The following is a 27487-nucleotide window of genomic DNA, read 5'->3' as shown; positions in this document are numbered from 1 at the left end:
GGGGGGGGCGGGAGGGTCGTTGCTCGAAACGTCGCCCGTCCTCTCCTCTTCACCCCCCGCGCCGCGATTGACAGCGCCGACGGCGTCACGTGGGTGCTGCCCCGCTCGAGCCGGCACCCACGTGGGCGGCGCGGGCTCCCGGCATGCCCCGCGGCTCGGGGTCAGATCCTCCCACAATGCAGCGCGGTGCCCGGCATCGCCGCCGTCGCCTCTGAGAGAATCGCGGAGAGAGACGACGACGAAGACGACGAGAGACGCAGAGAGACGCAGGGAAGACGAGGAGAGAGGCGAAGAGAGAGGCGCTCGCTCGCTCGCTCCATCTCCCACCGGGGGGTGCCGAGGGGTCGCGCTCATCCCCACGGGGCGCTCCTCTTCCTCCTCCTGCTGCTGCTGCTGCCCCCCCATCGTGTCGCGTGTGTCCGGCAGCTCGGGGCTGTGTAGCTCTTCACCCCCCACTCTCTCTCAGTCTCTCTAAAGACATTCTCTCTCCCTGTCTCTCTCTCCCTGTCTCTCTTGTGTGTGTGTCTCTCTCCCTGTGTCTCTCTCCCTGTGTCTCGTGTGTGTGTCTCTCTCCCTGTCTCCTTATCTCTCTCCCTGTCTCTCTCCCTGTGTCCCTGTCTCTGTCTCCCTGTCTCTGTCTCTACCTGTCTCTCTCTCTCCCTGTGTCTCTGTCTCCCTGTGTCTCTGTCTCCCTGTCTCTCTCCCTGTGTCTCTATCTCTCTCCCTGTCTCTGTCTCCCTGTCTCTCTCTCCCTGTCTCTGTCTCCCTGTCTCCCTGTCTCTGTCTCCCTGTCTCTGTCTCCCTGTCTCCCTGTGTGTGTGATCGCTTCTCCTCGCGAGCGAAGCGACGAGCCGCGCTGCCATCGCGAACCCGGCAGAGGCCACCCGAGTTCGATCCCCCCGGCCACTGACAGCGGTGAACCTCCCCTAGGTCGACTCGGCCTCAAATAAGAACCTGGCGCGGTGTGTAAAAGAATAAAACAAAAATCCCATCGCCGCTGGGGAGACAAAGGCGGTCGGGCGTGGGGCCGGCCACACCGCCCCCCACGTTGTGCTGGAGGCTACCGGGGGGACCTTTGCCTTTGTCCCGTCGTCGTCTCCATCCCTTCGCGGCGCTCTCCGCCGCCCCGAGCCCCGCGTCTCATCCACGCGAACCCCCCTCCAGCTGCGGCGTCTCGTTCATCCGTCTCCCTCCCTCCCTCCATCTCGCTGCGTCTCCACTCCGTTTCACGGGGCGCCGACAGCCGCAATCGGACGCGGCTACAGGCGGACAGCTACAGAGCCACAGTCGCATCTCGTGGGCAGTGCGGTCATATAGCCGCAGTCGGACGCCTGTCCAGCAGACACAGAAGCTACAGTCGCACAGCTACAGTGGGACAGAGTGGGAGCTAGAGTCACATTCAGGCTACAGCCGGACGCATGTCCAGCAGACACAAGCTACAGTCGCACAGCTACAGTGGGACAGAGTGGGAGCTAGAGTCACATTCAGGCTACAGCCGGACGCATGTCCAGCAGACACAGAAGCTACAGTCGCACAGCTACAGTCGGACAGAGTTGGAGCTAGAGTCACATATTCAGGCGACAGTCGGACGCATGTCCAGCAGACACAGAAGTAGCTACCTTCTTACCGGGCTACGGGCAGACGCGGCGCCTACAGGCGGACGGCTATAGCCGTACAGTCAGACGCAGCGAGTCGAGTCGGCTACAAAGACAAAGGTCCCCCGTGTAGCCTTAACGGATCGTCGGGGCAAGTGCTACTCGAGTGACTCCCACACCCACGCGCTGTATATGCCGCTGCCGGTGCTGAGGCCGAGGTGGAGCTGGGCCGAAGAGGAGGTGGAGAGGAAGAGAAGGTGGTGACGAGGAAGAGGTGGAGAGGAGGTGGAGAGGAAGAGGTGACGAGGAGGAGGAGGAGGGGTGATGAGCGGCCAGGGTGGATGCGCGCACGTGTGCGTCCTCAAGGCGGAGCAGGCGCAATGGAGGCAGCAGCTGCGAGTGATCTACCAGTGGTTCGTGTGGAGCGCCACGGGGGAAGCGCGGCGCAGGAAGGTGAGGAGGTGGTGGTGGTGGTGGAGGAGGTGGTGGTGGTGGTGATGGTGGTGGAGGAGGAGGTGGTGGTGGAGGAGGAGGGTGGTGGTGGTGATGATGGTGGAGGAGGAGGTGGTGGTGGAGGTGGTGGTGGAGGAGGTGGTGGTGGTGGAGGAGGTGGTGGTGGAGGAGGTGATGGTGGTGGAGGAGGTGGTGGTGGAGGAGGAGGTGGTGGAGGAGGTGGTGGTGGAGGAGGAGGGTGGTGGTGGTGATGGTGGTGGAGGAGGAGGTGGAGGTGGTGGAGGTGGTGGAGGTGGTGGAGGAGGGTGGTGGTGGTGGTGGAGGAGGTGGTGGTGGTGGTAGAAGTGGTGGTGGTAGAGGAAATGGTGGTGGAGGTAGTGGTGGTAGTGATCTTGATTTGAAGCTTTCGTGACTGCAGGAATCCATACTCCTTGGTTCTTTCGGTAAAGTCACGTAGGTAGAAAATAAAATAAATCACGACGTTTCGGGTGCAACACAAGCATCCGTCATCAGGTGGGAAAGCATGGTCTGCTGCTGAGGCAGACTGTTTTAAAAAGGTTTGAAATGGGTGTAGCCCATGAAGAAGTGGCCGGGGCTAGTGATGTTAATGTGAGAAATTAGCATGTAACTGTAAGAACAAAGAGTGGTGCAATCCAGAGACATGAGAGATGACATGTGAGCATGAGAGTGCAATCCAAGAGTCGGAAATAACAGCTGACATAGGCAGGTAGGATGGAAACATCACAGTCAGTTAAGACTTTACCTGGTTAATAACGTCCTTCCAATGATAGCTCAGTTTGTACCCATCCTCTCGGTTGAAGTTGTGTCGGTATTTATATACCTGGATGGCTTCATGAACAAATCTCTGAAGATAGCCAGTAGGTTTGCAGAGCACCTCCGTCTTGGAAAAAACAATTTCGTGTGAGCCCACAGCGTTAAAACAATGATCTGTGAGTGTCTGAATGTAGGTGTGTTTGTCTGTCTGTGAGTTTCTGAATGTAGGTGTGTTTGTCTGTCTGTGGGTGTCTGAATGTGGGTGTGTTTGTCTGTCTGTGGGTGTCTGAATGTGGGTGTGTTTGTCTGTCTGTGGGTGTCTGAATGTGGGTGTGTTTGTCTGTCTGTGAGTGTCTGAATGTAGGTGTGTTTGTCTGTCTGTGAGTGTCTGAATGTGGGTGTGTTTGTCTGTCTGTGGGTGTCTGAATGTGGGTGTGTTTGTCTGTCTGTGGGTGTCTGAATGTAGGTGTGTTTGTCTGTCTGTGGGTGTCTGAATGTGGGTGTGTTTGTCTGTCTGTGGGTGTCTGAATGTGGGTGTGTTTGTCTGTCTGTGGGTGTCTGAATGTGGGTGTGTTTGTCTGTGTGTGAGTGTCTGAATGTAGGTGTGTTTGTCTGTCTGTGAGTGTCTGAATGTAGGTGTGTTTGTCTGTGTCTGAATGTAGGTGTGTTTGTCTGTCTGTGAGTGTCTGAATGTGGGTGTGTTTGTCTGTCTGTGAGTGTCTGAATGTAGGTGTGTTTGTCTGTCTGTGAGTGTCTGAATGTAGGTGTGTTTGTCTGTCTGTGGGTGTCTGAATGTAGATGTGTTTGTCTGTCTGTGAATGTCTGAATGTAGGTGTGTTTGTCTGTCTGTGAGTGTCTGAATGTAGGTGTGTTTGTCTGTCTGTGGGTGTCTGAATGTAGGTGTGTTTGTTTGTCTGTCTGTGAGTGTCTGAATGTAGGTGTGTTTGTCTGTCTGTGAGTGTCTGAATGTAGGTGTGTTTGTCTGTCTGTGAGTGTCTGAATGTAGGTGTGTTTGTCTGTCTGTGAGTGTCTGAATGTAGGTGTGTTTGTCTCTCTGTGAGTGTCTGAATGTAGGTGTGTTTGTCTGTGAGTGTCTGAATGTAGATGTGTTTGTCTGTCTGTGAGTGTCTGATTGTAGGTGTGTTTGTCTGTCTGTGGGTGTCTGTATGTAGGTGTGTTTGTCTCTCTGAGTGTCTGAATGTAGGTGTGTTTGTCTGTCTGTGAGTGTCTGAATGTAGATGTGTTTGTCTGTCTGTGAGTGTCTGAATGTAGGTGTGTTTGTCTGTCTGTGAGTGTCTGAATGTAGGTGTGTTTGTCTGTGTCTGAATGTAGGTGTGTTTGTCTGTCTGTGAGTGTCTGAATGTAGGTGTGTTTGTCTGTGTCTGAATGTAGGTGTGTTTGTCTGTCTGTGAGTGTCTGAATGTAGGTGTGTTTGTCTGTCTGTGAGTGTCTGAATGTAGGTGTGTTTGTCTGTCTGTGAGTGTCTGAATGTAGGTGTGTTTGTCTCTCTGTGAGTGTCTGAATGTAGGTGTGTTTGTCTGTCTGTGAGTGTCTGAATGTAGGTGTGTTTGTCTGTCTGTGGGTGTCTGAATGTAGGTGTGATTGTCTGTCTGTAAGTGTCTGAATGTAGGTGTGGTTGTCTGTCTGTGGGTGTCTGAATGTAGATGTGTTTGTCTGTCTGTGAGTGTCTGAATGTAGGTGTGTTTGTCTGTCTGTGGGTGTCTGAATGTGGGTGTGTTTGTCTGTCTGTGGGTGTCTGAATGTAGGTGTGTTTGTTTGTCTGTGTGTGAGTGTCTGAATGTAGGTGTGTTTGTCTGTCTGTGAGTGTCTGAATGTAGGTGTGTTTGTCTGTGTCTGAATGTAGGTGTGTTTGTCTGTCTGTGAGTGTCTGAATGTGGGTGTGTTTGTCTGTCTGTGAGTGTCTGAATGTAGGTGTGTTTGTCTGTCTGTGATTGTCTGAATGTAGGTGTGTTTGTCTGTCTGTGGGTGTCTGAATGTAGATGTGTTTGTCTGTCTGTGAATGTCTGAATGTAGGTGTGTTTGTCTGTCTGTGAGTGTCTGAATGTAGGTGTGTTTGTCTGTCTGTGGGTGTCTGAATGTAGGTGTGTTTGTTTGTCTGTCTGTGAGTGTCTGAATGTAGGTGTGTTTGTCTGTCTGTGAGTGTCTGAATGTAGGTGTGTTTGTCTGTCTGTGAGTGTCTGAATGTAGGTGTGTTTGTCTGTCTGTGGGTGTCTGAATGTAGGTGTGTTTGTCTCTCTGTGAGTGTCTGAATGTAGGTGTGTTTGTCTGTCTGTGAGTGTCTGAATGTAGATGTGTTTGTCTGTCTGTGAGTGTCTGATTGTAGGTGTGTTTGTCTGTCTGTGGGTGTCTGTATGTAGGTGTGTTTGTCTCTCTGAGTGTCTGAATGTAGGTGTGTTTGTCTGTCTGTGAGTGTCTGAATGTAGATGTGTTTGTCTGTCTGTGAGTGTCTGAATGTAGGTGTGTTTGTCTGTCTGTGAGTGTCTGAATGTAGGTGTGTTTGTCTGTGTCTGAATGTAGGTGTGTTTGTCTGTCTGTGAGTGTCTGAATGTAGGTGTGTTTGTCTGTGTCTGAATGTAGGTGTGTTTGTCTGTCTGTGGGTGTCTGAATGTAGGTGTGTTTGTCTGTCTGTAAGTGTCTGAATGTAGGTGTGGTTGTCTGTCTGTGGGTGTCTGAATGTAGATGTGTTTGTCTGTCTGTGAATGTCTGAATGTAGGTGTGTTTGTCTGTCTGTGAGTGTCTGAATGTAGGTGTGTTTGTCTGTCTGTGTGTGTCTGAATGTAGGTGTGTTTGTCTCTCTGTGAGTGTCTGAATGTAGGTGTGTTTGTCTGTCTGTGAGTGTCTGAATGTAGATGTGTTTGTCTGTCTGTGAGTGTCTGAATGTAGGTGTGTTTGTCTCTCTGTGAGTGTCTGAATGTAGGTGTGTTTGTCTGTCTGTGAGTGTCTGAATGTAGATGTGTTTGTCTGTCTGTGAGTGTCTGAATGTAGGTGTGTTTGTCTGTCTGTGGGTGTCTGTATGTAGGTGTATTTGTCTGTGAGTGTCTGAATGTAGGTGTGTTTGTCTGTCTGTGAGTGTCTGAATGTAGGTGTGTTTGTCTGTCTGTGGGTGTCTGAATGTAGGTGTGTTTGTCTGAGTGTCTGAATGTAGTTGTGTCAGCCTGTAGTGTACGTGCGTTTTGTCTTCCTGTAGCTGGATCAACGTGTCCGCCTGTAATTATATCTGGAGATTCGTCTGCCTGAAGCTCTCTGTAGATGCGTCTGCTTGTAGCTGCAGGTGGGTCTGCCTGTCGCTGTTTGATCATTCGGTGTAGCTGCCAGTAGATGTCTCCCCAGCTGTGTCTGAATGTTGATCTGACTGTAGCTGTGACTGTAGCTGTGTCTGCCTGTTGACTAGATGTGTTTGCCTGCTTGTATCTGACTAGACACGTCTGACTAGCTGGCTGTAGATGTAACGAGCTGTGTGAGTGTCAGTAACTCCAGCTCGGTCTGTGACTATAGCATGAGATGTGTCCCTTGACTGTAGTTGTGTTCTACGTCATTGTGGCTGTGTGAGGCTGTAGCTGACTGGGTGTAGTGGCTGTGGCTGTGTGGGGCTGTAGTTGTTGCTATGGATATGCCTATGGCTCTGGCTCTGTGTGTGCCTAGCGGTGTCTGTTGTCGCTGTGTTTGGCGAGCTGTGTGCTCGGCTGCGATTTGTGCTGTACAGCTCGTCTTCTCGCTGTCAATCCGCCATGCGGGGCCCACAACTCATTGCATTGAGCGGGCAAATCACAGGTTTTGACCTCGGTCACAGATCACGGATCTTCCATTTTGCCTATAAACTAAACTATTTTATCTTTATTTTACCACGGAAGTCCTCACTGGTCACAAATGATAGCCCAATGAAGAAGTGGCTCATCATCATCATCACGTGGACATGTATAGCAGCCACAACTCTAAAAGCACGTTGATTGTAAATGTGGAGGGAGAAGCCGGAGGACCCGGAGACAAAATCCACGCGACCAGAGAGAGAGAGAGAAGCAAACTCCAATTCTACAGGCGTCGGGGTCTGACCCACGGTCGACCTCCTGTATTACAGGCGATGTAGTCAACATCTCGGTCATAGATCATTAATCGGCCATAACATGGGCCGCCATCTGCTGCCTCCAGTGTTGCCCCATTCACCCATCTCCCCCACCCCCCATCTCCCCCCCCATCTCCCCCACCCCCTCCATCTCCCCCACCCCCCCCATCTCCCCCACCCCCCCATCTCCCCCACCCCCCCATCTCTCCCACCCCCCCATCTCCCCCACCCCCCATCTCTCCCACCCCCCCATCTCCCCCACCCCCCCATCTCTCCCACCCCCCCATCTCCCCCACCCCCCCATCTCTCCCACCCCCCCATCTCCCCCACCCCCCCCCATCTCCCCCTTCTCCCCCACACCCCCCCATCTCCCCCACCCCCCCACATCTCGCCCCCCCCCCATCTCCCCCACCCCCCCATCTCCCCCATCCCCCCCTTCTCCCCCACACCCCCCCCATCTCCCCCACCCCCCCACATCTCGCCCACCCCCCCCCCATCTCCCCCACCCCCCATCTCCCCCACCCCCCCATCTCCCCCACCCCCCCCATCTCCCCCTTCTCCCCCACACCCCCCCATCTCCCCCACCCCCCCACATCTCCCCCACCCCCCCCATCTCCCCCACCCCCCCATCTCCCCCACCCCCAGCACCATCCACCACGTGGTCACCTTTTTAGATTTGCTTGATTTCTTCAAAGGTCGCATGTCACGTGGCTGATTTTCTATCGCAGGGAGGGGGGCCCTGAGGGCGCCCCCCCCCCCCCCGGGTTGATTCTGTTCCGAATGAGGCTCATGATGCAGTCCAGGGTGCACGTCCAAGTCGGTGCCCCACGGATTTCCGTAGTCACTCAATCACGGTGTCTGTCGAGGCTGTTTGGCTCAATGAGAATGTTAATTTCCCTTTAGTTTAATTGGGGCTCTATAATTCACTTGTTTTGCTGATGTTTTGAATCGTTGCACTTTAACGTCGCACTGGCAAATCTCCTCGCTCGCTTAGCGTGTGCGCGTTCGTTCGTTTGAACTTCTTTCGCACCGCACGTGGCTAACCGTGCTAATCGGAGGTGCGGGAAATCGTACAAATAACGGTGAATGGATACTCTTTGGAGCAAGGTACATAGTAACGTAAAGATGAACCACAGGTCATGATAATTACACTTTAAACTGATTGTTGTTGCGTGGCGTCGCCCCGCGTCAGTCCTCCCCTACTCAGGGTGCCAGCTCAGCGGTTACTGACGCTTGCACCTCACAGCAAAGAGCCCCTAGGTTCGAGTCCCGACTCGGGTGCGTGTCTGTGTGGAGTTTGTACTTCTCTCTCTCCCTGTCGCTCTCTCCCGCTGTGCTCCGTTGGCTTCTCCGGGTTCCTCCATGCGCTCTAGAAGTCGCCTACAACGTGTAGCCGCTTTCAGCTGGGATCACGTAAACAGCAGCAGCAGCAGCTGCAGCAGCAGCTACAGCAGCAGCAGCATCACCCCCTGCCGCACTCAGCCGGGCAGGAGCCTCCTGAGATAAACACTGGGACTCATTGAGGCATTCCTGGATAAACTCGTATAGTACATGCTGTTGTTGTTGTGCCGTTGTTGTTGTGCTGTTGTTGTTGTGCGAGCTACCAGCCTGTTATATACGAGTTGACGATCTGTATGTTGCTGTGTGGTGTGTGTGTGATGTGTGTGGTGGTGTGTGGTGGTGTGTGTGGTGTGTGTGTGTGGTGTGTGTGTGTGGTGTGTGCGTGTGGTGTGTGTGTGGTGCGCGTGTGGTGTGCGTGTGGTGTGTGTGGTGTGTGGTGGTGTGTGGTGGTGTGTGCGTGTGGTGTGTGTGGTGTGTGTGTGTGCGTGTGGTGTGTGTGGTGGTGTGCGTGGTGTGTGTGGTGTGTGTGGTGTGTGTGTGGTGTGTGTGTGTGTGGTGTGTGTGTGGTGTGTGTGGTGTGGTGTGTGCGTGGTGTGTGTGTGGTGTGTGGTGTGTGTGTGTGTGTGGTGTGTGTGGTGTGGTGTGTGTGGTGTGTGTGTGGTGTGGTGTGGTGTGTGGTGTGTGTGTGTGGTGTGTGTGGTGTCGTGTGGTGTGTGTGTGGTGTGTGTGGTGTGTGTGGTGTGTGTGGTGCGTGTGGTGTGTGTGTGGTGTGTGTGGTGTGTGTGGTGTGGTGTGTGCGTGTGTGGTGTGTGTGGTGTGTGTGGGTGTGTGTGTGTGTGCGTGTGGTGTGTGTGCGTGTGGTGCGTGTGGTGTGTGTGTGGTGTGTGTGGTGGTGTGTGTGGTGTGTGTGTGGTGTGTGTGTGGTGTGTGTGTGGTGTGTGTGTGGTGTGTGTGGTGGGTGTGTGTGGTGTGTGTGGTTGTGTGTGTGGTGTGTGTGTGGTGTGTGTGGTGTGTGTGTGGTGTGTGTGTGTGTGGTGTGTGTGGTGTGGTGTGTGTGGTGTGTGTGGTGTGTGTGTGGTGTGTGTGGTGTGTGTGTGGTGTGTGTGGTGTGTGTGTGGTGTGTGTGGTGTGTGTGTGGTGTGTGTGGTGTGTGTGTGGTGTGTGTGTGGTGTGTGTGTGGTGTGTGTGTGGTGTGTGGTGTGTGTGGTGTGTGTGTGGTGTGTGTGTGGTGTGTGGTGTGTGTGTGGTGTGTGGTGTGTGTGTGGTGTGTGTGTGGTGTGTGTGTGGTGTGTGTGTGGTGTGTGTGGTGTGTGTGTGTGTGTGTGGTGTGTGTGTGGTGTGTGTGTGGTGTGTGTGGTGTGTGTGTGGTGCGTGTGTGGTGTGTGTGTGGTGGTGTGTGTGTGGTGTGTGGTGTGTGTGTGGTGTGTGTGTGGTGTGTGGTGTGTGTGTGGTGTGTGTGTGGTGTGTGTGGTGTGTGTGGTGTGTGTGTGGTGTGTGTGTGGTGTGTGTGTGTGTGTGTGTGTGTGGTGTGTGGTGTGTGTGTGGTGTGTGTGGTGTGTGTGTGGTGTGTGTGTGGTGTGTGTGGTGTGTGTGGTGTGTGTGGTGTGTGTGTGGTGCGTGTGGTGCGTGTGGTGCGTGTGTGGTGCGTGTGTGGTGCGTGTGGTGCGTGTGGTGTGTGTGTGGTGTGGTGTGTGCGTGTGGTGTGTGGTGTGTGTGTGGTGTGTGTGGTGTGGTGTGTGCGTGTGGTGTGTGGTGTGTGTGTGGTGTGGTGTGTGCGTGTGGTGTGTGGTGTGTGTGTGGTGTGTGTGGTGTGTGTGGTGTGGTGTGTGCGTGTGGTGTGTGGTGTGTGTTTGGTGTGTGTGGTGTGTGCGTGTGGTGTGTGTGGTGTGTGTGGTGTGGTGTGTGTGGTGTGTGTGGTGTGTGTGGTGTGTGTGGTGTGTGCGTGTGGTGTGCGTGGCCAGGCCCTGTCGTGCGTGTGCCAGCTGTGCGGTGCCCACTTCAGCCGCCTGCACTCGTGCCTCTACTGCGTCTTCTTCGGCTGCTTCGCTCGGCGCCACATCCACGAGCACGCCAAGGCCAAGCGCCACCCGCTCGGTACGCTCGCTCGAAACCCCGCTCACCCCGCTCCAACCCCGCTCACCGCGCTCACCCACTCACCTCACTCAACACCGGAAGGCCCTAGATGCCACCACGCTCTTCCACCACTACGCTCCACCACCACGCTCTTCCACCACTACGCTCCACCACCACGCTCTTCCACCACTACGCTCCACCACCACCCGCTCTGTGGGTGTCCGCGGGGCACACACGCACGGGGGCAGGGAGGAGTGGCTTCCCAGGGCAGGTGCAGTGCGGGCACTGCACTCTATACACTATGAACTGAACTGTTTCTTGTCTTACCAGGTAAGGCCCAATGAGCAATGAACGACCTGGCTATCACAAATGATAGCTCAACGAAGTGACTTCTTGTTATCACGTGGACATTTATAGCGCCAGCTACATACTCTAAACGTGTGATGTGTTTTATAAATGTGGAGGGAAAAACCCGGGGAGCCGGAGAGAAAAATCCACGCGACCACGGGGAGAGAGACGCAGGCATCGGGGTCGAACCCACGACCTCCCGCATACCAGGCGAGGGAGATAATATCTCGCCTAGCTCGAGTCTAAATGTGGATGCGCTGTTTAGCATGCGGAGCCCACACTCCACTGTCGTGCATAAATATTAACAGAACACGCAGTGCAGGGCATGACAGAGACAGACCGTGCTGCACAACGTAACCACATGGCTCGCAACACCTTATTAGCAACACGGTACTCTATCAACACGTAACTAGCAACACGTTACTATCAACACGGTACTAGCAACACGTTACTATCAACACGTTACTATCAACACGGTACTATCAACACGGTACTATCAACACCTTACTGGGTCCTAGTCTGGGTCCTAGTCTGGGTTCTAGTCTGGGTTCTATTTAAATCTCGCCCTGCAAACTCACGTCTTTAGAATCGCCCTTTCCTCCATAGTTTTGATCGTTTACGCCGCTGGTTCCGTCTTATTTCCCCGCTTTCCATACACGGTTGGCGCATTGGGATCCTTGGATGAGAAGGCGCTTTACAAATGTAAATGATCATTGTGAAACCCTGATCTTTCTGCCGTTTCTGCCGTCCATGGGGAAACGGGGTTCCGGTTTTACGACGACGACGTTTCCAGCAACGCGTCGTGACGTCGTCAAAAAGCGGGGGGGAGGAGGAGGGGGGGCTGGCCGCCCGCCCACATTCATTTACTTTTCATTCATTCATTTTGGATATCGGCGAATGCCACTTTGGCCACAAGGGGGATGTTGTTCAACTGAGGGTGATGTTGGTTGGCAGGATTGGATACGAGAATGGCTGTTGGTGCCAGACATTCTCTAACAGCACTTGCCCCCCCAAAATAATCTGTTGAGGCTATATGGGGGATCTTTGTCTTTGGTGGAGGAAAGAGGGCGAGGAGTGGTGGGGGGGATGGGTGGGGGGTTCAATCCACAAAGTCTCTTGAGTGAAGTTGAGTGAAGTTGATTCTGTGCGGCCAGGTTATAGAACTCAAGAGAGACCGGGATAAGTCTCATTTGCACGAGTGACCAGGATGACCAAAAACGACGAGAGCAAAGCAAGTAGAGTAGAGCGCGGCTATCGAGCGAAGATGAGTTGACGCAGAAGAAACAACAACTGCGTTGTGACGTGAGAAAAATCTAGAACGCTGCAGCGACCAACATAAATCCGCGTCCAATAATAAATTCCCCCGCAGCATACGTCATCTGGGGCAGGTTATTTTTAGACCGGTCGTAGGGCGGTTGCAATTAAGTTGGAGAAATGTGAAACTAAAACTACAACTTAAACTATTTTTTATTCTACCAGGTAAGGCCCACTGAGCTACCTAGCATTTTTTAAAGAAGCAACCTGGTCACAAATTATAGCTCAACGAAGTGGCTTATCACGTGCAAATTTCTAGCAGCCAAACACTCTAAACACGTGATGTTGATTCTAAATGTGGAAGTAAAAAACCGGAGCACCCGGGAAAATCCACGGGGAGAGAGGCACGCAAACACAGCAAGAGTCGTCAGAGTCGGGATTGAACCCACGACCTCCTTCATCCCAGGCGAGGTTGTTAACATCTCCTAGTCACCGTGGCACCAGATGCTGCTGCTTTTGCCGCGGCGGCGAGATGTTAACTAGCTTGCCTGGTATGCGGGAGGTTGTGGGTTGGATTCCGACCCTGATGCCTGCTGCTTTATATTTGGAGTTTGCGTGTCTCTCTCCCCGTGGTCACGTGAATTTCCACATGACAAGCCACTTAATTGGGTTATCATTTGTGACCAGGTTGCTTCTTAAAAAAATGATGTCAGGCTCGGTGGGCCTTACCTGTCAAGACAAAAACATTGTTGAATAGGTTTACATAGAATGCCACATTGAAATTGTTTGCAATGTACAACCAGTACAGGTGAGGTTTTCCTGGGTTAACAAGCAGAGTAGTACTACAGTACAAATACAATGGTCTGTACTATGACCTCCAGTCAGCAAATTTGGTGTGGGTGCCATGGTGATGTGGTCATACCACTGTGAGTGGCACCATGGCGGTCGGTGCGTCACGTGGGTGGTGAACTGATGTTTGTGCACCGGGATGAATGCAGCCAGCGCTTTGTTTGAGCCTCGAAAGCTCAACCGTCCGGAGAATAATTCGGCAAAACAAATCACAGCAGTCCCTGGTTCGTCGTCATCAGTAATCGGAGACACAACGGGCGCTCGCAAACAGCGTTTTCGTCCAACTGTGTCCATAGCGCGTGACAAAAGGCATGCGGCGTAATGTATTATTGTCACATTGGGGTGACAAGATGTTAACTACCTCGCCTGGTATACAGGAGGTCGTGAGTTCGATCCTGACCCCGATGCCTGCTGCTGTATATTTGGAGTTTGCGTGTCTCTCTCTCCCCGTGGTCGTGCAGATTTCTCCGTGTCCTCCGGTTGTTCCCTCCACATGAATAAATATGCGTTTACTTGACTCCTGTAAATTTCCACATGATGGTTGAGCCCCACTTCGTTGAGCTATCAGTTTGTGGCCAGGCCCCTTCTGAATAAGAGCTACACAGCTCGGTGGGCCTTACCCAGTAAAATAAAAATAGTTTATGGTTTTTACTTTATTATATTTTATGGCACCACGTTAACCTGCAGGTGGCACTTGCTGCTACTTGTTGCATCACCTGTAGGCGTAGGTTGATGACGTCACACCGCATACCGGAAGGCCCAGGATCACAGGACATTTTCACAATTCTGTCAATCGCCTGATGAGACCAAGTAGATGGATGCCTTCCTGGAGCTTCGTACCTTGAACAACTTATAACTTGAGTACAACGGGGATGCGTACCCAGCCTTCGTCATTTACCGTCTCGGACTGTAAACACTTCATGACTTACCATGCATCTTGTACATGATAAGCCACTTTGTTGAGGTGTAATTTGTGATAGCTGGGTTACTTCTGAGAACGAAGGTAACGGCTCAGTGGGCCAAACTTGTATATTGGTTTGAAGTGATTTGTCTACCTTGGCATTAATGTTCACTCCTGTCATGTGTTGCTATTCTTTGTTCTAACGCTCTGATCCGCCCCGACTAGACGCCTGTGAATAAGAGGTTTATAGCTCATTGGATTCCTCCAGCATAAATAAATATTCTGATCAAAATAAAAAAACAGACATGAAACAAAGATCGCGATGCGCAATCGTCAATAATCTATAACGTATTATAATTTTTATATAGTACCGTAAATTACTCAAAGGAATGGAAATATATTTTCTTTAAAGTATAAATCCAAAGTTCGTTTTAACGAATCTCCCTTTATGGAATATTCGCATATCGAGGTACCTACTGTACCAGCGAATCGTCGCGGCTAATTGTTCGATGTCAAACAAATTGTGATTCTGATTGTCGGCCGGCGGGTCGGCGTGTCCCCCCGATGTCTGTGCAGCGATCGACCTGTACCACGGCACCATCTACTGCTTCCAGTGCGGAGACTACGTGTACGATCGCGATGCCGAGCAGATCGCCAGGGAGGAGCAGCGCAAGGCCTGGAAACTGCAGGGTGCGTGCACGCGACGCACACGCTCCACAAAGACAAAGATGTCCTGTATAGTATTTGGCTGCTACTATAAATTTCCACGTGATGATAAGCCACTTCGTTTAGCATTCACTTGTGATAGCCAGGTCGCTTAGGAAAAAGAGCAATAGAGTTCAGTGGAGCCTTACCTGGTAAGTAAAAATGGCTTCGTTGTTAGATTTGGGCTCGGACGGCAGAGCGAGCGGCTCTCGTTCGGGAAAGGTCGAGAGTTCAAATCCACGACCAACGGAGTCGACTCCGCTGGCCGATACAATGAGCAGCACTTCACGACGAATTCGACAGCGCTTCTCATACGCATTGACCCTCGGCCATGGCAATGTGGTATCTCCACCGCTGACTCTAGACGGTAAGCAGGAGAGGGAGCACCAGTGCCTCAGCCGGCACGGAGATCACCGGCTGCTGCTCCCGCCTTTGTGTTGCGGTTTGGAGCGCCGCTCCGCCAATGCGGTGCTCTGACATCGCCCGCGCCCCCCCTCGCCCCCCCCCCCCCCCCCCCACTTCTCGTTGTGTGTTGTCCGCGTGGTCAGGACTGGGCGACCGCTACACCAGCTGGGAGCCAACGCGGCGGGAGCTCGAGCTGCTGCGGCAGAACCCCAAGCGACGCAAGATTGCGCCCAACTGCACCATCGGTGAGCGTTTCCGGCGCAGGTGCTGCCAACGGCCACAGCGCCGGCCGTCTTGCGACGGGCCGAGCCGCTGAATCTGGCTTGGAGGGGTGGAGGAGGAGAAGGAGGCCATCGGGGAAGCCTCATGTTTCTTTCCCTTAACAAAGCCTCTTTGACGCCCAACAACGACCACGATCCCTCCCGGTGTAAGGGCGGCGAATTCAGCCCTGGTGGCAGTCCTGCCGCCGTCGTGTTGGGGAGGTGGAGCAGCAAGTCCGTTCCGTGCCGTGCTCGGGAGAATTCTAGTTGAAAGTGGGGGTTGGGACTGATTCACAATCTTTGTGTCGACTGCAGCAGCAGCAGGAGGAATCTGATGAGCTATGAAGCTCTTTTTCACCGATGTCCAGTGGACTTGTTACCCGGTGGCCCAAGTTCAAATCCCGCTCACGGCAAACAACAACCGTGACAAATATCTTGTCAACCGGTCCTGGCCCTCTGCTAGATCGACTCGGCCTCAAATGAGTACCCGGTGCGATGTGTAAAATATCGGCACTGGGGAGACAAAGGCGGCCGGGCATGATGCTGGCCACCCACCCCCTCGTGTGACGTGCCGGCCTTCACAGGTGCTACTCGCTAATAATAATAGTAATAATTTAGTTTTATTCAGAGTCATTCATGCCAGCTAGCTTCTTTGCCCGTCCTAGGATGGAAGCTGTAATATTTACGAAAAAAATTGTATCTTGTGTAAATTTAATGGCAGTGAATCTTGCACAAAACGAAGTCATAAAACACCTCACTGCAGTTCACTGTAGCACTGTATATAACTGACCTTCAATTTGTTCAAATTCACTGCTCTGATACTTTATTCTCTTCTGCTTTCGGTCACTGGGGTTGAAATAAATCGGAATTCGATACAATATCTGGAAAATCACCGAGAAATGTCTATTTTACCATCATGTAGAAGCATAAATTAGGCTTACCTTTTGTCTCAAGAGCTGAAGAAATAAATAAAGAAGCAAATCAATTTTGTTGCTGCATAGATTTATTTATTAGATTCACTTTCAATAAAGAAACGTCAAACTGAAAGCGCCCTTCTCCTGCGCGAGTGTAAAAATCCACCCGCTCACAGAACAGACGCAGCAGGCGCCATTGGGTTGGCTGACTGAGATGAGCGGTCGATGCCTACCTGGCACAGTAGAGGGTACAGCTGGTGCATCGTACGGTCATCTCAGTCAGCCAACCCATGGCACCCGCCGGGCCTGTCCCGTGACCTCCTCCTGCACCTAGCCTGGCACAGTAGAGGGTACAGCTGATGCATCGACCGCTCATCTCAGTCAGCCAATCCATGGCACCCGCCGGGCCTGTCCCGTGACCTCCTCCTGCACCTAGCCTGGCACAGTAAGGGATACAGCTGGTGCATTGAACGGTCATCTCAGTCAGCCAACCCATGGCACCCGCCGGGCCTGTCCCATGACCTCCTGCACCTAGCCTGGCACAGTAAGGGGTACAGCTGGTGCATTGAACGGTCATCTCAGTCAGCCAACCCATGGCACCCGCCGGGCCTGTCCCGTGACCTCCTGCACCTAGCCTGGCACAGTAAGGGGTACAGCTGGTGCATCGAACGGTCATCTCAGTCAGCCAATCCATGGCACCTGCTGCGTCTGTCCCGTGACCTCCTGTCGGCGGCGAGAGTCTTCGACGCTTCACGCGATAGCCTCAACGTGCACCTAGCCCGGCACGGGCGCCGTGATGACGTCACCGTCACTTACCGGCAAATGGCGTTTGTTGGTATCGGTCGCGCTTGGCCCCAACAGCCCTTGAAGGCGACACGGGGGATGTTTCCGTGTGTGCAGGCCTGCGCGGCCTGGTGAACCTGGGCAACACGTGCTTCATGAACTGCATCGTGCAGGCCCTGACGCACACGCCGCTGCTGCGCGACTTCTTCTTGTCGGACCGCCACCGCTGTGAGATGGAGAGCCCCGAGTCCTGCCTGGTGTGCGAGATGAGCCGCCTCTTCCAGGAGGTCGGTGTCCCCCCCCCCCACGTGACTCCCCCCCCCCCCCCCCCCCACGTGCCCCCCCCCACGTGTGTCCCCCCCCACGTCTCTCCCCCCCAAGCGTCCCCCCCCCCCACGTGTGTCCCCCCCCCCCCCACGTGTCCCCCCCCTCCCCCCACGTGCCCCCCCCACGTGTGTCCCCCCCCACGTCTCTCCCCCCCAAGCGTCCCCCCCCCCCCACGTGTGTCCCCCCCCCCCACGTGTCCCCCCCCTCCCCCCACGTGCCCCCCCCACGTGTGTCCCCCCCCCCAAGTGCCCCCTCCCCGCATGTCCCCCAGCGTGCCCCTTCCATCCATATCGCGGTCTCCCCCCCCCCCACAGTTCTACTCGGGGTTCCGCTCGCCGCACATCCCCTACCGCCTGCTGCACCTGGTGTGGACGCACGCTCGCCACCTGGCCGGCTACGAGCAGCAGGACGCCCACGAGTTCCTCATCGCGGCGCTCGACGTGCTGCACCGACACTGCAAAGGTGGCCACACGCGTTGACGTGTTGATGTGTTGACGTGATGACGTGATGGCGTGATGACGTGTGGAGCCTCTCCCGTTCCAATCGGTCGCGGTGACCGTGCCGTGACCGTGCCATGCCATGACCGTGCCGTGACCGTGCCGTGACCGTGCCATACCGTGACCGTGCCGTGACCGTGCCGTGACCGTGCCGTGACCGTGCGGCGCGCTCACCTCTCTGCAGGGGACGACAACGGCAAGAAAGCCAACAACCCCAACCACTGCAACTGCATCATCGATCAGATCTTCACGGGCGGCCTGCAGTCGGACGTCACCTGCCAAGTCTGCCAGTGAGTGCACACGCGGACACACGTCTATGTGCGTAGGAGGTGCTCGCTGACAGCACTTGCCCCAACAGTCTGTTCAGGCTACACGGGGGGTCTTTGTGCGTGTTTGTGTGGGGAGCAGTAGTGCGGTGGTTGACACTTTGCACATACGCAAACATCACCACTGGGGAGACGAAGGCAGCCGGGCGGGCGGCTGGCCGCCCACCCCCTCGTGTGTCGGCCTTCATAAGTGCTGCTCGCGAAGGGTACTTGCCCCAAACGCCTACCGAGGCTACGCGGGGGGGGATCTTTGTCTTGTGTGTGCGAGTGTAACGGAACCCTGATAGCAACGGATGGGAAAACAGAACGAAGAGCGAACAGCATGGGTAGAATGGAAGAGTGTGAAGGGGACAGGGTACAGAGGAAAAGAAAATCCCAGTGAACGGAGGAGAATGTGGGGGGAGGAGTTTGAATTGAGAACAAAAAGACGGAAGAAGATGGGGAAATGAGGAAATCAAAGTGTGTGTTCATTAACTCGGTGGACCGAGTTGGGTTCCCGCTCACGGCCACCATCCCCGACAAACGTCGCACTCGCGCACGTCGAACTTCTTTGGCACCGTACGTGGGCCGACCGTGCTGAGCGGAGGTGGTGCGGTGGGACGTGTGCGCGTGTCTCCCAGGGGCGTGTCCACCACCATCGACCCCTTCTGGGACATCTCGCTGGACCTGCCGGGCTCCTCGACGCCGTTCTGGCCGCTCAGCCCCGGCTCGGAGGGCAGTCTGCTGCTCGCCAACGGAGGGGAGGCCCACGCGGCGGCGGGCCCCACCTCGCTCACCGACTGCCTGCGCAGGTACCGGCCCGCCGGCTGGTGCACGGTGTGCTGCCCCCCCCCCCCCCCCGATCGCGACGGCGACAACGTTGGTGGCCGCCGCCCTCCTCCGCTCTCGTTTCGAAGGGTGCACCCCCCCAGTGGCAGCTGCCCCTGTGTGTGTGAGAAGCGCCACAGTGGCTAGGAGATGTTAACTACCTCGCCCGGTACGCAGGAGGTCGTGGGTTCGATCCCGACCCTGACGCCTGCTGCTGTACATTAGGAGTCTGCGTCTCTCTCCCCGTGGTCGAGTGGATTTTTCTCAGGGGTCCTCCGGTTTTTCCCTCCACATTTAGAATCGACATCACCACGCGTTTAGAGTCTTAGGCTACTGCTATACATTTTCACGTGATAAGTAATAGTACATCGTAGCTCTCCAAAAGAGCTACATAGCTCAGTGGAGCTTAGATATGGGTAGAAACCGGAGAACCCAGAGGAGACTCGGGGGAGAGAGAGTGAGAGAGGACGTACAAACTCCACCCGGGAGTCAGGGGATCTGTTTGTTAGTTTAACTTGCGGTCGGCTTTCGCGACCAATATTATGACTATGACGTCACCGCGTGGCTCACGAGCGCCGTCCACGGCTCCTGGGTGTTGATTGGCGCTCGTGGGTTCTGACCGTGGCTCGTGGGTTCTGACCGTGGCTCGTGGGTTCTGACCGTGACTCGTGGGTTCTGACCGTGGCTCGTGGGTTCTGACCGTGGCTCGTGGGTTCTGACCGTGGCTCGTGGGTTCTGACCGTGGCTCGTGGGTTCTGACCGTGGCTCGTGGGTTCTGACCGTGGCTCGTGGGTTCTGACCGTGGCTCGTGGGTTCTGACCGTGGCTCGTGGGTTCTGACCGTGGCTCGTGGGTCCTGACCGTGGCTCGTGGGTCCTGACCGTGGCTCGTGGGTCCTGACCGTGGCTCGTGGGTCCTGACCGTGGCTCGTGGGTCCTGACCGTGGCTCGTGGGTTCTGACCGTGGCTCGTGGGTTCCCGCGGCCGGAGAGCGCAGGTTCACGCGGCCCGAGTACCTGGGCAGCAGCGCGAAGATCAAGTGCAGCGGCTGCCGCAGTTACCAGGAGTCGACCAAGCAGCTGACGATGAAGAAGCTGCCCATCGTGGCCTGCTTCCACCTCAAGGTTCCGCTGCCTCCGCCGCCGCGGCGTGGCTCTCCTTGCAACCCCACTCACCCACGACAGCGCCAGCAGTAGGGGCAGCAGTAGGGGCAGCGCCAGCAGTAGGGGCAGCAGCAGCACGGCACCCACTCGCTGGGCAGCGCTTGTTTAGCGATCGCGGCTTCAAAGCGATCGCCGTGCACTGGCATCAGAACGCACAAGCATTAGACACGTGTCCTTGCCGTGTCTGTCCCGCCACGGAGCAAACAAGCACGTAAATGAATAGATAAATGGTATATCCCGTCAGCCACACGGCCTTCTGCGAGCGCATCATTTTAAATCAAGCAAGCCTGACTGCTGATGAGATACTGAATGTTGAAACTGGTCCAGAGTTGGCTTGATGTTGAACCGACGTGTTAAACTGCTGTGATCCTGAGTCACTCTGTGTGTGTCCGTGTGTTGGTTTGCAGCGATTTGAGCACTCGGCAAAGCTGCGCAAAAAAATCACCACCTACGTCTCCTTTCCTCTGGAGCTCGACATGACGCCGTTCATGGCATCAAGGTGTCTACACGCACGCACACGCACGCAACTGCGTTGCACACACCCAAACCCACCGCACACGTGCAAACATCGCCACTGGGGAGACAAAGACGGCTGGGCGTGGTGTCGGTCACCCACCCCCGCATGTACTATACCGGCCTTCATCGGTGCTACTCGCTCACAGCACTTGCCTCCTCCTCCAGTTGAAGGCTACATGGGGGATGTTTGTGCGGCGAGCCGTTGGCACAGTGGTTCACGCACTGCGCTGCGAACTTGGCGACCCGAGTCCGATACCCGCACAGGGCCGACATCGGTCACAAATATCTGCTAACTCCCTCGCCTGGCATGCAGGAGGTCATGGCTTTCATCGCGACCCTGATGCCTGCTGTACATTTGGAGTTTGCATGTCTCTCTGTGTATGGTCAAGTGGATTTTTCTCCGGGTTTAGAATCAACAGGCGTTTCGAGTATTTTGCTGAAATAAATGTCCACACGATAAGCCACTTTGTTGAGCTATCATTTGTGGCCAGGTCGCTTCTGAAAACTAAATATATTGCTCAGTGGGCCTTACCTGGTAAAATAAAAAATTGTTTAGTTTCAGTTTTTTTTAAGGAGTAGGTTCCCATTTCGAACTCTCCGTTCGGTGTGTAAACGCGAACCGCCGGGCATAAGCCCGACCGCACCATTCGCGGGCGGCGCTCGCTAGCGGCAGGGCGCGGCTGCCCCAGCGTGCCTGTGCGGGCCACACCGTGGTGGTGGGGGGGGATCTTTGTGCCGTGTGACCTCGTGACCTTGTGACCTCGCCCCCTGTGCGCGCGTGCGTGGGCACAGCAAGGAGAGCCGCGTGAACGGGCAGCACCAAGCGGGAGGAGACTCCCTGAGCAGCGAGAACAAGTAGGTGGCGGCGTCCTCCCGCTCGCGCTCGCCACGACCTCCGCTCTGCGCGGCCGTAACTTAAGCACGCGGTGGTGTGACGCTGGTTGTCCCCGCAGCGAGAAGGGCCTGGGTTCGATTCCCCGACTCGAGAGGGAGAGGCCTGTCTTTGAGTGTGCATGGCTTGGTTCTCTCTCCCCCTGTGTGCGGCATGAGTTTCATCCTGGGCTCTCTGATTGGTCCAAAACATTAACAATTACCCGTTTGGGATCCGACACACAGCAGCAGCAACATCGCCTCCCCTCCGCCCTGTGAATCTTGGCAGGACCCTCCTGAGAGAGTCTTGAGACTCGGTGAGGCTTGTCCAGGTTGAACAAATGGAATCATAATAATCAGATGATTTAAAGGCTCCAACTTAAACTCTTAAACTATTTTTAATGTTACCAGGTAAGTCACCACTGAGCTGTGTAGCTCTACTTCAGAAGCAACCTGGCCACAAATGATAGGTCAACGAAGTGGCTTATCATTACGTGGAAATGTATAGCAGCCAAACACTCTAAATGCGTTACATTGATTCTAAATGCGGAGGGAAAACACGGAGGACCTGGAGAAAAATCCACGCGACCACGGGGAGAGAGCACGCCAACTCCAATTATACAGGTAATGTGAGGGTCGGGATCGAACCCATGACCTCTTGCATACCAGGCGAGGGAGATAACATCTCCTAGCCACTGCGGTCATTTAAGTACTTTCGATTTACGCTCTGATTTTCAAGAACGCATCCCGGGCGTAAACCGGGTTATGCCTGTACCTGCAAGTCACTCGGTTGTGGTTACTCGTGTATTAACTTGAGACTCAATGAAGCTTTCCTGGTTAGATTATAATATAATTAAGAAAACTGTGGCAATCCGAGTGATGCAGAGAACAAACCCATTCCGCGGCTGTTTTTGTAAACTGAGAGTAACGTATATCAATTACGTTCTGTTCATTTATCAACTTAAACGTGTCCCACTGTAAGTTGGATGCAATGCACGCGTGCGTGTGTCTGCTGATGAAACGGTAGTGTCGCAGTTAGCGCGTTGCGCTACTACAGCCAATACCAGTGACGATTATCTGAACCGGTCCTGGGCCTCCCCTAGGTGGACTCAGCTTCAAATAAGTACTTGGTGCAGTGTGTAAACATCGCCACTGGGGAGAGAGGCGGCCGGGTATGATGCTGTCTACCCACAACTAGTGTGCCGTGCTGGCTTTCATAGGTGCTACTCGCTAACAGCACTTGCCCTAACAGTATGTTTAGGCTATATACGGAATAATTATCTTTGGTTGTCTGCCTGCGTGTGTGTCTGTGCATGCGTGTGTGTCTGCGTGTGTATGCATGCGTGCGCCTGTGTGTCTGCGTGTGTGTGTGTGCGCGCGTGTGTGTGCGCGTGTGTCCGTGCGTGCCCAGGTACTCGCTATTTGCAGTGGTGAACCACCAGGGCACGCTGGAGAGCGGCCACTACACCAGCTTCATCCGGCAGCACAAAGACCAGTGGTTCAAGTGCGATGACGCGATCATCACGCACGCCGGCGCGCGGGACGTCCTCGACAGTGAAGGGTGCGTGGACACCACGCTCCTCTCCTGCCTCCTACTTCCTTCCACCTACCTCCTCCCTCCTAACACGGAACGTGCACCGTTATAACACGGAACGTGCACCGTTATATTGCTGTTTCTGAGCGGTAGACGCTGAACTACTTTTTGGAGCTGTGCGGCTGAGCGGTAGTGATACAATACGCGGATCGATACAGTAACGCGGATCGATACAGTAACGTGGCAGCGTGCACTCAGTTATTTGTCCCGCCATCTGTGTGGTGTGCTTAGTAGTAGTAGTAGTACATCGTAGCTCACCAAAATTATCGTTGCATTATTTATGGGGAAATAGTTTTCGCTTGCCGTGTTTTTCGCTTCACGCAACACTTTTCAGTAACACATATTTCACGTTAAGCTATTCAAACTATGTTTATTTTACCAGGTAAGTCCCACTGAGCTCTGTAGTTCTTTATCAGAAGCGACCTGGCTATCACAAATGATAGCTCAACAAAGTGGCTTATCACGTGGAAATGTATAGCAGCCAAATACTCTAAATGCATGATGTTGATTTTAAATGTGAGAGAAAAACTGGAGGATTCGGAGAAAAAACCACGGGGAGAATGAACATGCAAACTTCAAATATACAACAGACATTGTCAGGGTCGGGATTGAACCCACGACCTCCTGCATACCAGGCGAGGGAATTCACATTTCGCCACCACGGGGCCCTTGAACGAGAACTTGCTGCAACAATAAAGTAACTCGTGAAGGAGACTGTTGGGGTTTGAGACGATTCTAACCCCATTTCTGCCACCTCTTTCCTCACCGTTGTGCCACAGGTATCTGCTGTTCTACCACAAGCAGTTCCTGGAATACGAGTGAATGGTCTTGGAACGTACAAAAAAATCCCATCCGCGGCTCGACCTGACTGCGTGATACGAGGAAACGGAATACAAAGTGGAGTGGAAAAAACAAAACAAACTAATAACTGCATCTACCTGAAGTAACCGCGAACTATGAGAGAGTACTGGAGATACTTGAGAAAAACCCTGACCCTGGACGGCTGGACGGGGGGACGGGAGCTGACGGCTGCTACCATTGTATTACATTGAAATGGTCGGGCTGCATTCCCTCAAACGAACGAATGTTTGCGATGCACTGATGCTCTCTCGCCCGCCGCCGCCGCCGCCACTGCTGCGGCTGTGGCTCCAGGCCAGCGAGCAGAGCTTGCCCCTAGGCGGCCACCCAGACCTTTGCTTGGGCTCCTCCGTATTAAAAGAGAGAGAAAAACTTTAAAAAATACAAAAAAAAAAACTCGTGACTCACTACACATCCAGTAATTGATTATTGTGCCAGTTTACAAAGCTACCAAAATGAGGTGCAAATGAATCCTTTGTGCAAAAGATATGCTCTAGTTTTCTTTGGGTTCCTTGCGTTGTTGGAAATATTTGCATAAAGGTTTATTTTGTTATGTCATGGAGAGTGGCTGCGCCGACAAAGTGACGGTGTTTGTGACGGTGTTTGCTGTGTTTCATTTGTGAGTGAAGGTGTTTGGCGACCAGACGCCGAGAGACACCGGCCCTGTCCGCCACAAGTGATCCTGGTGGTGGTGGTGGTGGTGGTTTTAAAAGGCCCTACTAGGTCCTACTATGTCCTACTAGGCCTTGTTAGGCCCTACTAAGCCCTGCTAGGACCTACTAGGCCCTACTAGGCCTTGTTAGGCCCTACTAAGCCCTGCTAGGACCTACTAAGCCCTACTAGGCCCTACTAGGCCCTACTAGGACCTACTAGGCCCTACTAGGCCCTACTAGGCCCTGCTTGGTCCTGCTAGGCCATACTAGGCCCTACTAGGCCCTGCTTGGTCCTGCTAGGCCCTACTAGGCCCTACTAGGCCCTACTAGGACCTACTAGGCCCTACTAGGCCCTACTAGGCCCTGCTTGGTCCTGCTAGGCCATACTAGGCCCTACATGGCCCTGCTTGGTCCTGCTAGGCCCGGGCGCCACCTCGGGTGGCAAGGCCGGCGTTTAAATCGCCATCACGGCAGAGATTTAACAACAACCACCACGCCGGGAGCGTGCCCACGGATTTGTTTCTGTTCCTAGTCCATCACGAGACAGAAGTTTAGAAAAAAACAAACCATGTTGTTGGTGCTGAAAGCACGCGTCTTACCACTAATTCGTAACAATGCAATCGTGTAAATTTAGTTTTGTGAAATCGATGCACAATTTTATTTTGCCATAGACGAGTAAGATAACTGATTTGGCAGCTTTAAAGATGTTAACAAAAAAAACTTGATTTTGGGTGTTGCCTGGTGAATGTGTGTGGTGGGGGTTTTTTCTTTCTCTGTGGACTAAATATTTTTGAGGTGACAAATTGCGTTGCATGTCCTCAACTGGTTTTACAAGTACGGCCGTGATACTGTTCAGACGGCTTCTCAGTGGCAATGAAACGTGATGTGATGCAACCTTTGTGTTAAGTAGCGACTAAAATACACCGCGGTCAACACGATAATGTCACGTTGTAGCAGTCATACTCTGAGCAAGGCATACTTTGAACTCAACGTTTTGCAGTATTGGGTTCTCCAGTGCATCGCTTTATGTACAATTTTTTTTTTAACCTGTAGGTGAATGTTACAGGCATGTGATGAGTCCTCAATTTAACTAAATCCTTATGCTCACGACGTACGTATCAACTCTTGCATGTAAGCATAAGTTATTTTTGTTTATTTGTACAAATGTAGAAGTTGTTTATTTACATTGATGCAAGCGGTGTGGCGGAACACGGGTAAAAGTAACACCGTAGAGATGGGGGATGGTAAATGATAATGGTGGTCATTAGATTAGGCTGTAGACACGAGGCAGTACAAATTACTTCTACAACGAGACAGTACAATTGAGTTGGACTACAGATGAGACGGTTCAGATAAAACCGGTCCAGAGAAATCAATTCGCGATCACGATTCGCGAGGTCGCAGGACAAGCCAGCTGCTCCGGCTGAGACGATGCAAACAAAGCAGATGAGACAATGACGACGGCGCAGACAAGACGGGACACACGAGATGGGGGGGGACAGACAGTATAAACAAGACGGACACTACAAGTGGGACGGTAAAGGCAAGATGGATGAGATTTGTTTTTTAGTTCGTGACGTCTGTTCGTGTGTTCACGTAGCCAACCACGCGAATCAGGTGCGGGGGAAGGACAACAAACTAAACACAGACGGCAGTACTAAAGAAATTAGTTTTAAATTTTGATTTAGAAGTACTTCGCTCCCTGTGGCTTTCAAATATCAGAAGGAAGAGCGTTCCAGACGGCCGCGTCTGGATTCGTGACAATTGGTGGCACTGGAGGGTGCCCATCCACCGTTGTCTCCAGGGGGGCTACACGAGGTTGGCACCGATCACCGCAAGCCCACCCAGACAGTAATCGTGTCTTGTACTTTCACATTTAAAATCCCCGATTATGTCATTGACAAAATGTTGCCTATTGGATGAAATCATCATCGCCGGCCACAATCCCCCGAATATTTTTTTGTTCAACACAATCACTGTAAAAAAAAAATCACGCATTGACTAAAAATAACCCAAGTAGGGTTTTTCTTCTTACGAAAGGACGCTGGGTGTGTGTGTGTGTTTGATTGGTGTGTGTGTGAGCTGGACGCTGGGTGTGTGAGCCAGCGTACTCGCAGGGCCCAGATTCCTTATGTGACTCATCCCTCCAGCTCCTGAATGATCGCTCCACCAGTGAATTCCACCACGGTGAAGGACAACGCTTAGAAGTTTCTCGACTAAGTTGATCACGGCCGATAAACCCTTCGACTTAGGGGGGGGGCGGGGTGGAGAGGGGTCGCGCGCAAATAAAACCGTGGTTGGCTGTGACCCTGCGTCTCGTGTTGGTGGCATTCGATCCATTTTTGGGACCTCTCCCACATTTTGTTTCAGCCGGTATCAAGATGAAGTTGGCTTTCTTGTGCTCCTCTGCACCGTAGCGTTGCAGTCGTTTTTCTACGTTTAAAAGGCCAAAAACAATGATTGACACCTGCCAATATTGCACTGTATGGAACGCCGTGTTGGTGCAGTGTGTAAGCAGGGGCGGATCGCGTGGCTCTAGTGCCATGCCGTACGGGGCAGCGCGGTCTGCACGTGGCGGTTGTGGGTGGATGCCACGCGGGGATTTCTGCCCCCCGTGTCCCCCAAAAGACACATTTTGTCACCTCATAAATGTGATTTTCTTTCTGTCTTCTGTTGATCGTTAAAACTCGGCAAAGCGGCACCACGTTGTGCAACGGTGGAAGGGAAATGGGCCACAAACATATCCTTTGCACATTTTTTTGCTGTATTTTTAAGAAATGTTATTTTTGTATTAGTTATTTTTTTAGTTTTTGTTCTAACGTGCCAAGGTATTACCATCTCGTGTGCACAGCTGCTCTCGATGGGTTACATTTCTTAATTGATGGTTGTTATTTTTTATCTCTACGTTTGTTGTACGTGGCGTGCGTTGTGTTTTTGGTGTTCCGTGAGAAACTCTCCCCGCTCCGTCGGGGCTGCGTTTTGCGGTAATTGCGTTGCATGTCAGGCACACTGGCTGTGTCACTGGCCATGTCACTGGCCGTGTCAGGAACACTGGCTGTGTCACTGGCCATGTCAGGAACACTGGCTGTGTCACTGGCCATGTCAGGAACACTGGCTGTGTCACTGGCCATGTCAGGAACAC

The 27487-nt window shown here is 53.4% G+C and overlaps 1 protein-coding gene across 1 annotated transcript; it reads left to right on the top strand.

The window, feature by feature from the left end:
- The first annotated feature begins 186 nt into the window (after nt 1-186).
- LOC133353637 (ubiquitin carboxyl-terminal hydrolase 22-like) lies at nt 187-27487 on the top strand. The gene is made up of 13 exons (XM_061570030.1): nt 187-2048; nt 10206-10338; nt 14246-14359; nt 14923-15024; nt 16854-17023; nt 17378-17525; nt 17745-17850; nt 18507-18677; nt 19689-19815; nt 20262-20353; nt 21163-21225; nt 22652-22801; nt 23614-27487. Exons 1-13 carry the CDS (start codon nt 1920-1922, stop codon nt 23654-23656), a joined length of 1548 nt encoding a protein of 515 aa, XP_061426014.1. The 5' UTR covers nt 187-1919; the 3' UTR covers nt 23657-27487.

Source organism: Lethenteron reissneri, chromosome 44 (assembly GCF_015708825.2).
Source record: "Lethenteron reissneri isolate LAM-NWPU_2019-01 chromosome 44, ASM1570882v1, whole genome shotgun sequence".
Classification (NCBI taxonomy): domain Eukaryota; kingdom Metazoa; phylum Chordata; class Hyperoartia; order Petromyzontiformes; family Petromyzontidae; genus Lethenteron; species Lethenteron reissneri.
Note: the sequence above shows the minus strand (reverse complement) of the source record. Positions and strands in the feature narration are given on the sequence as shown.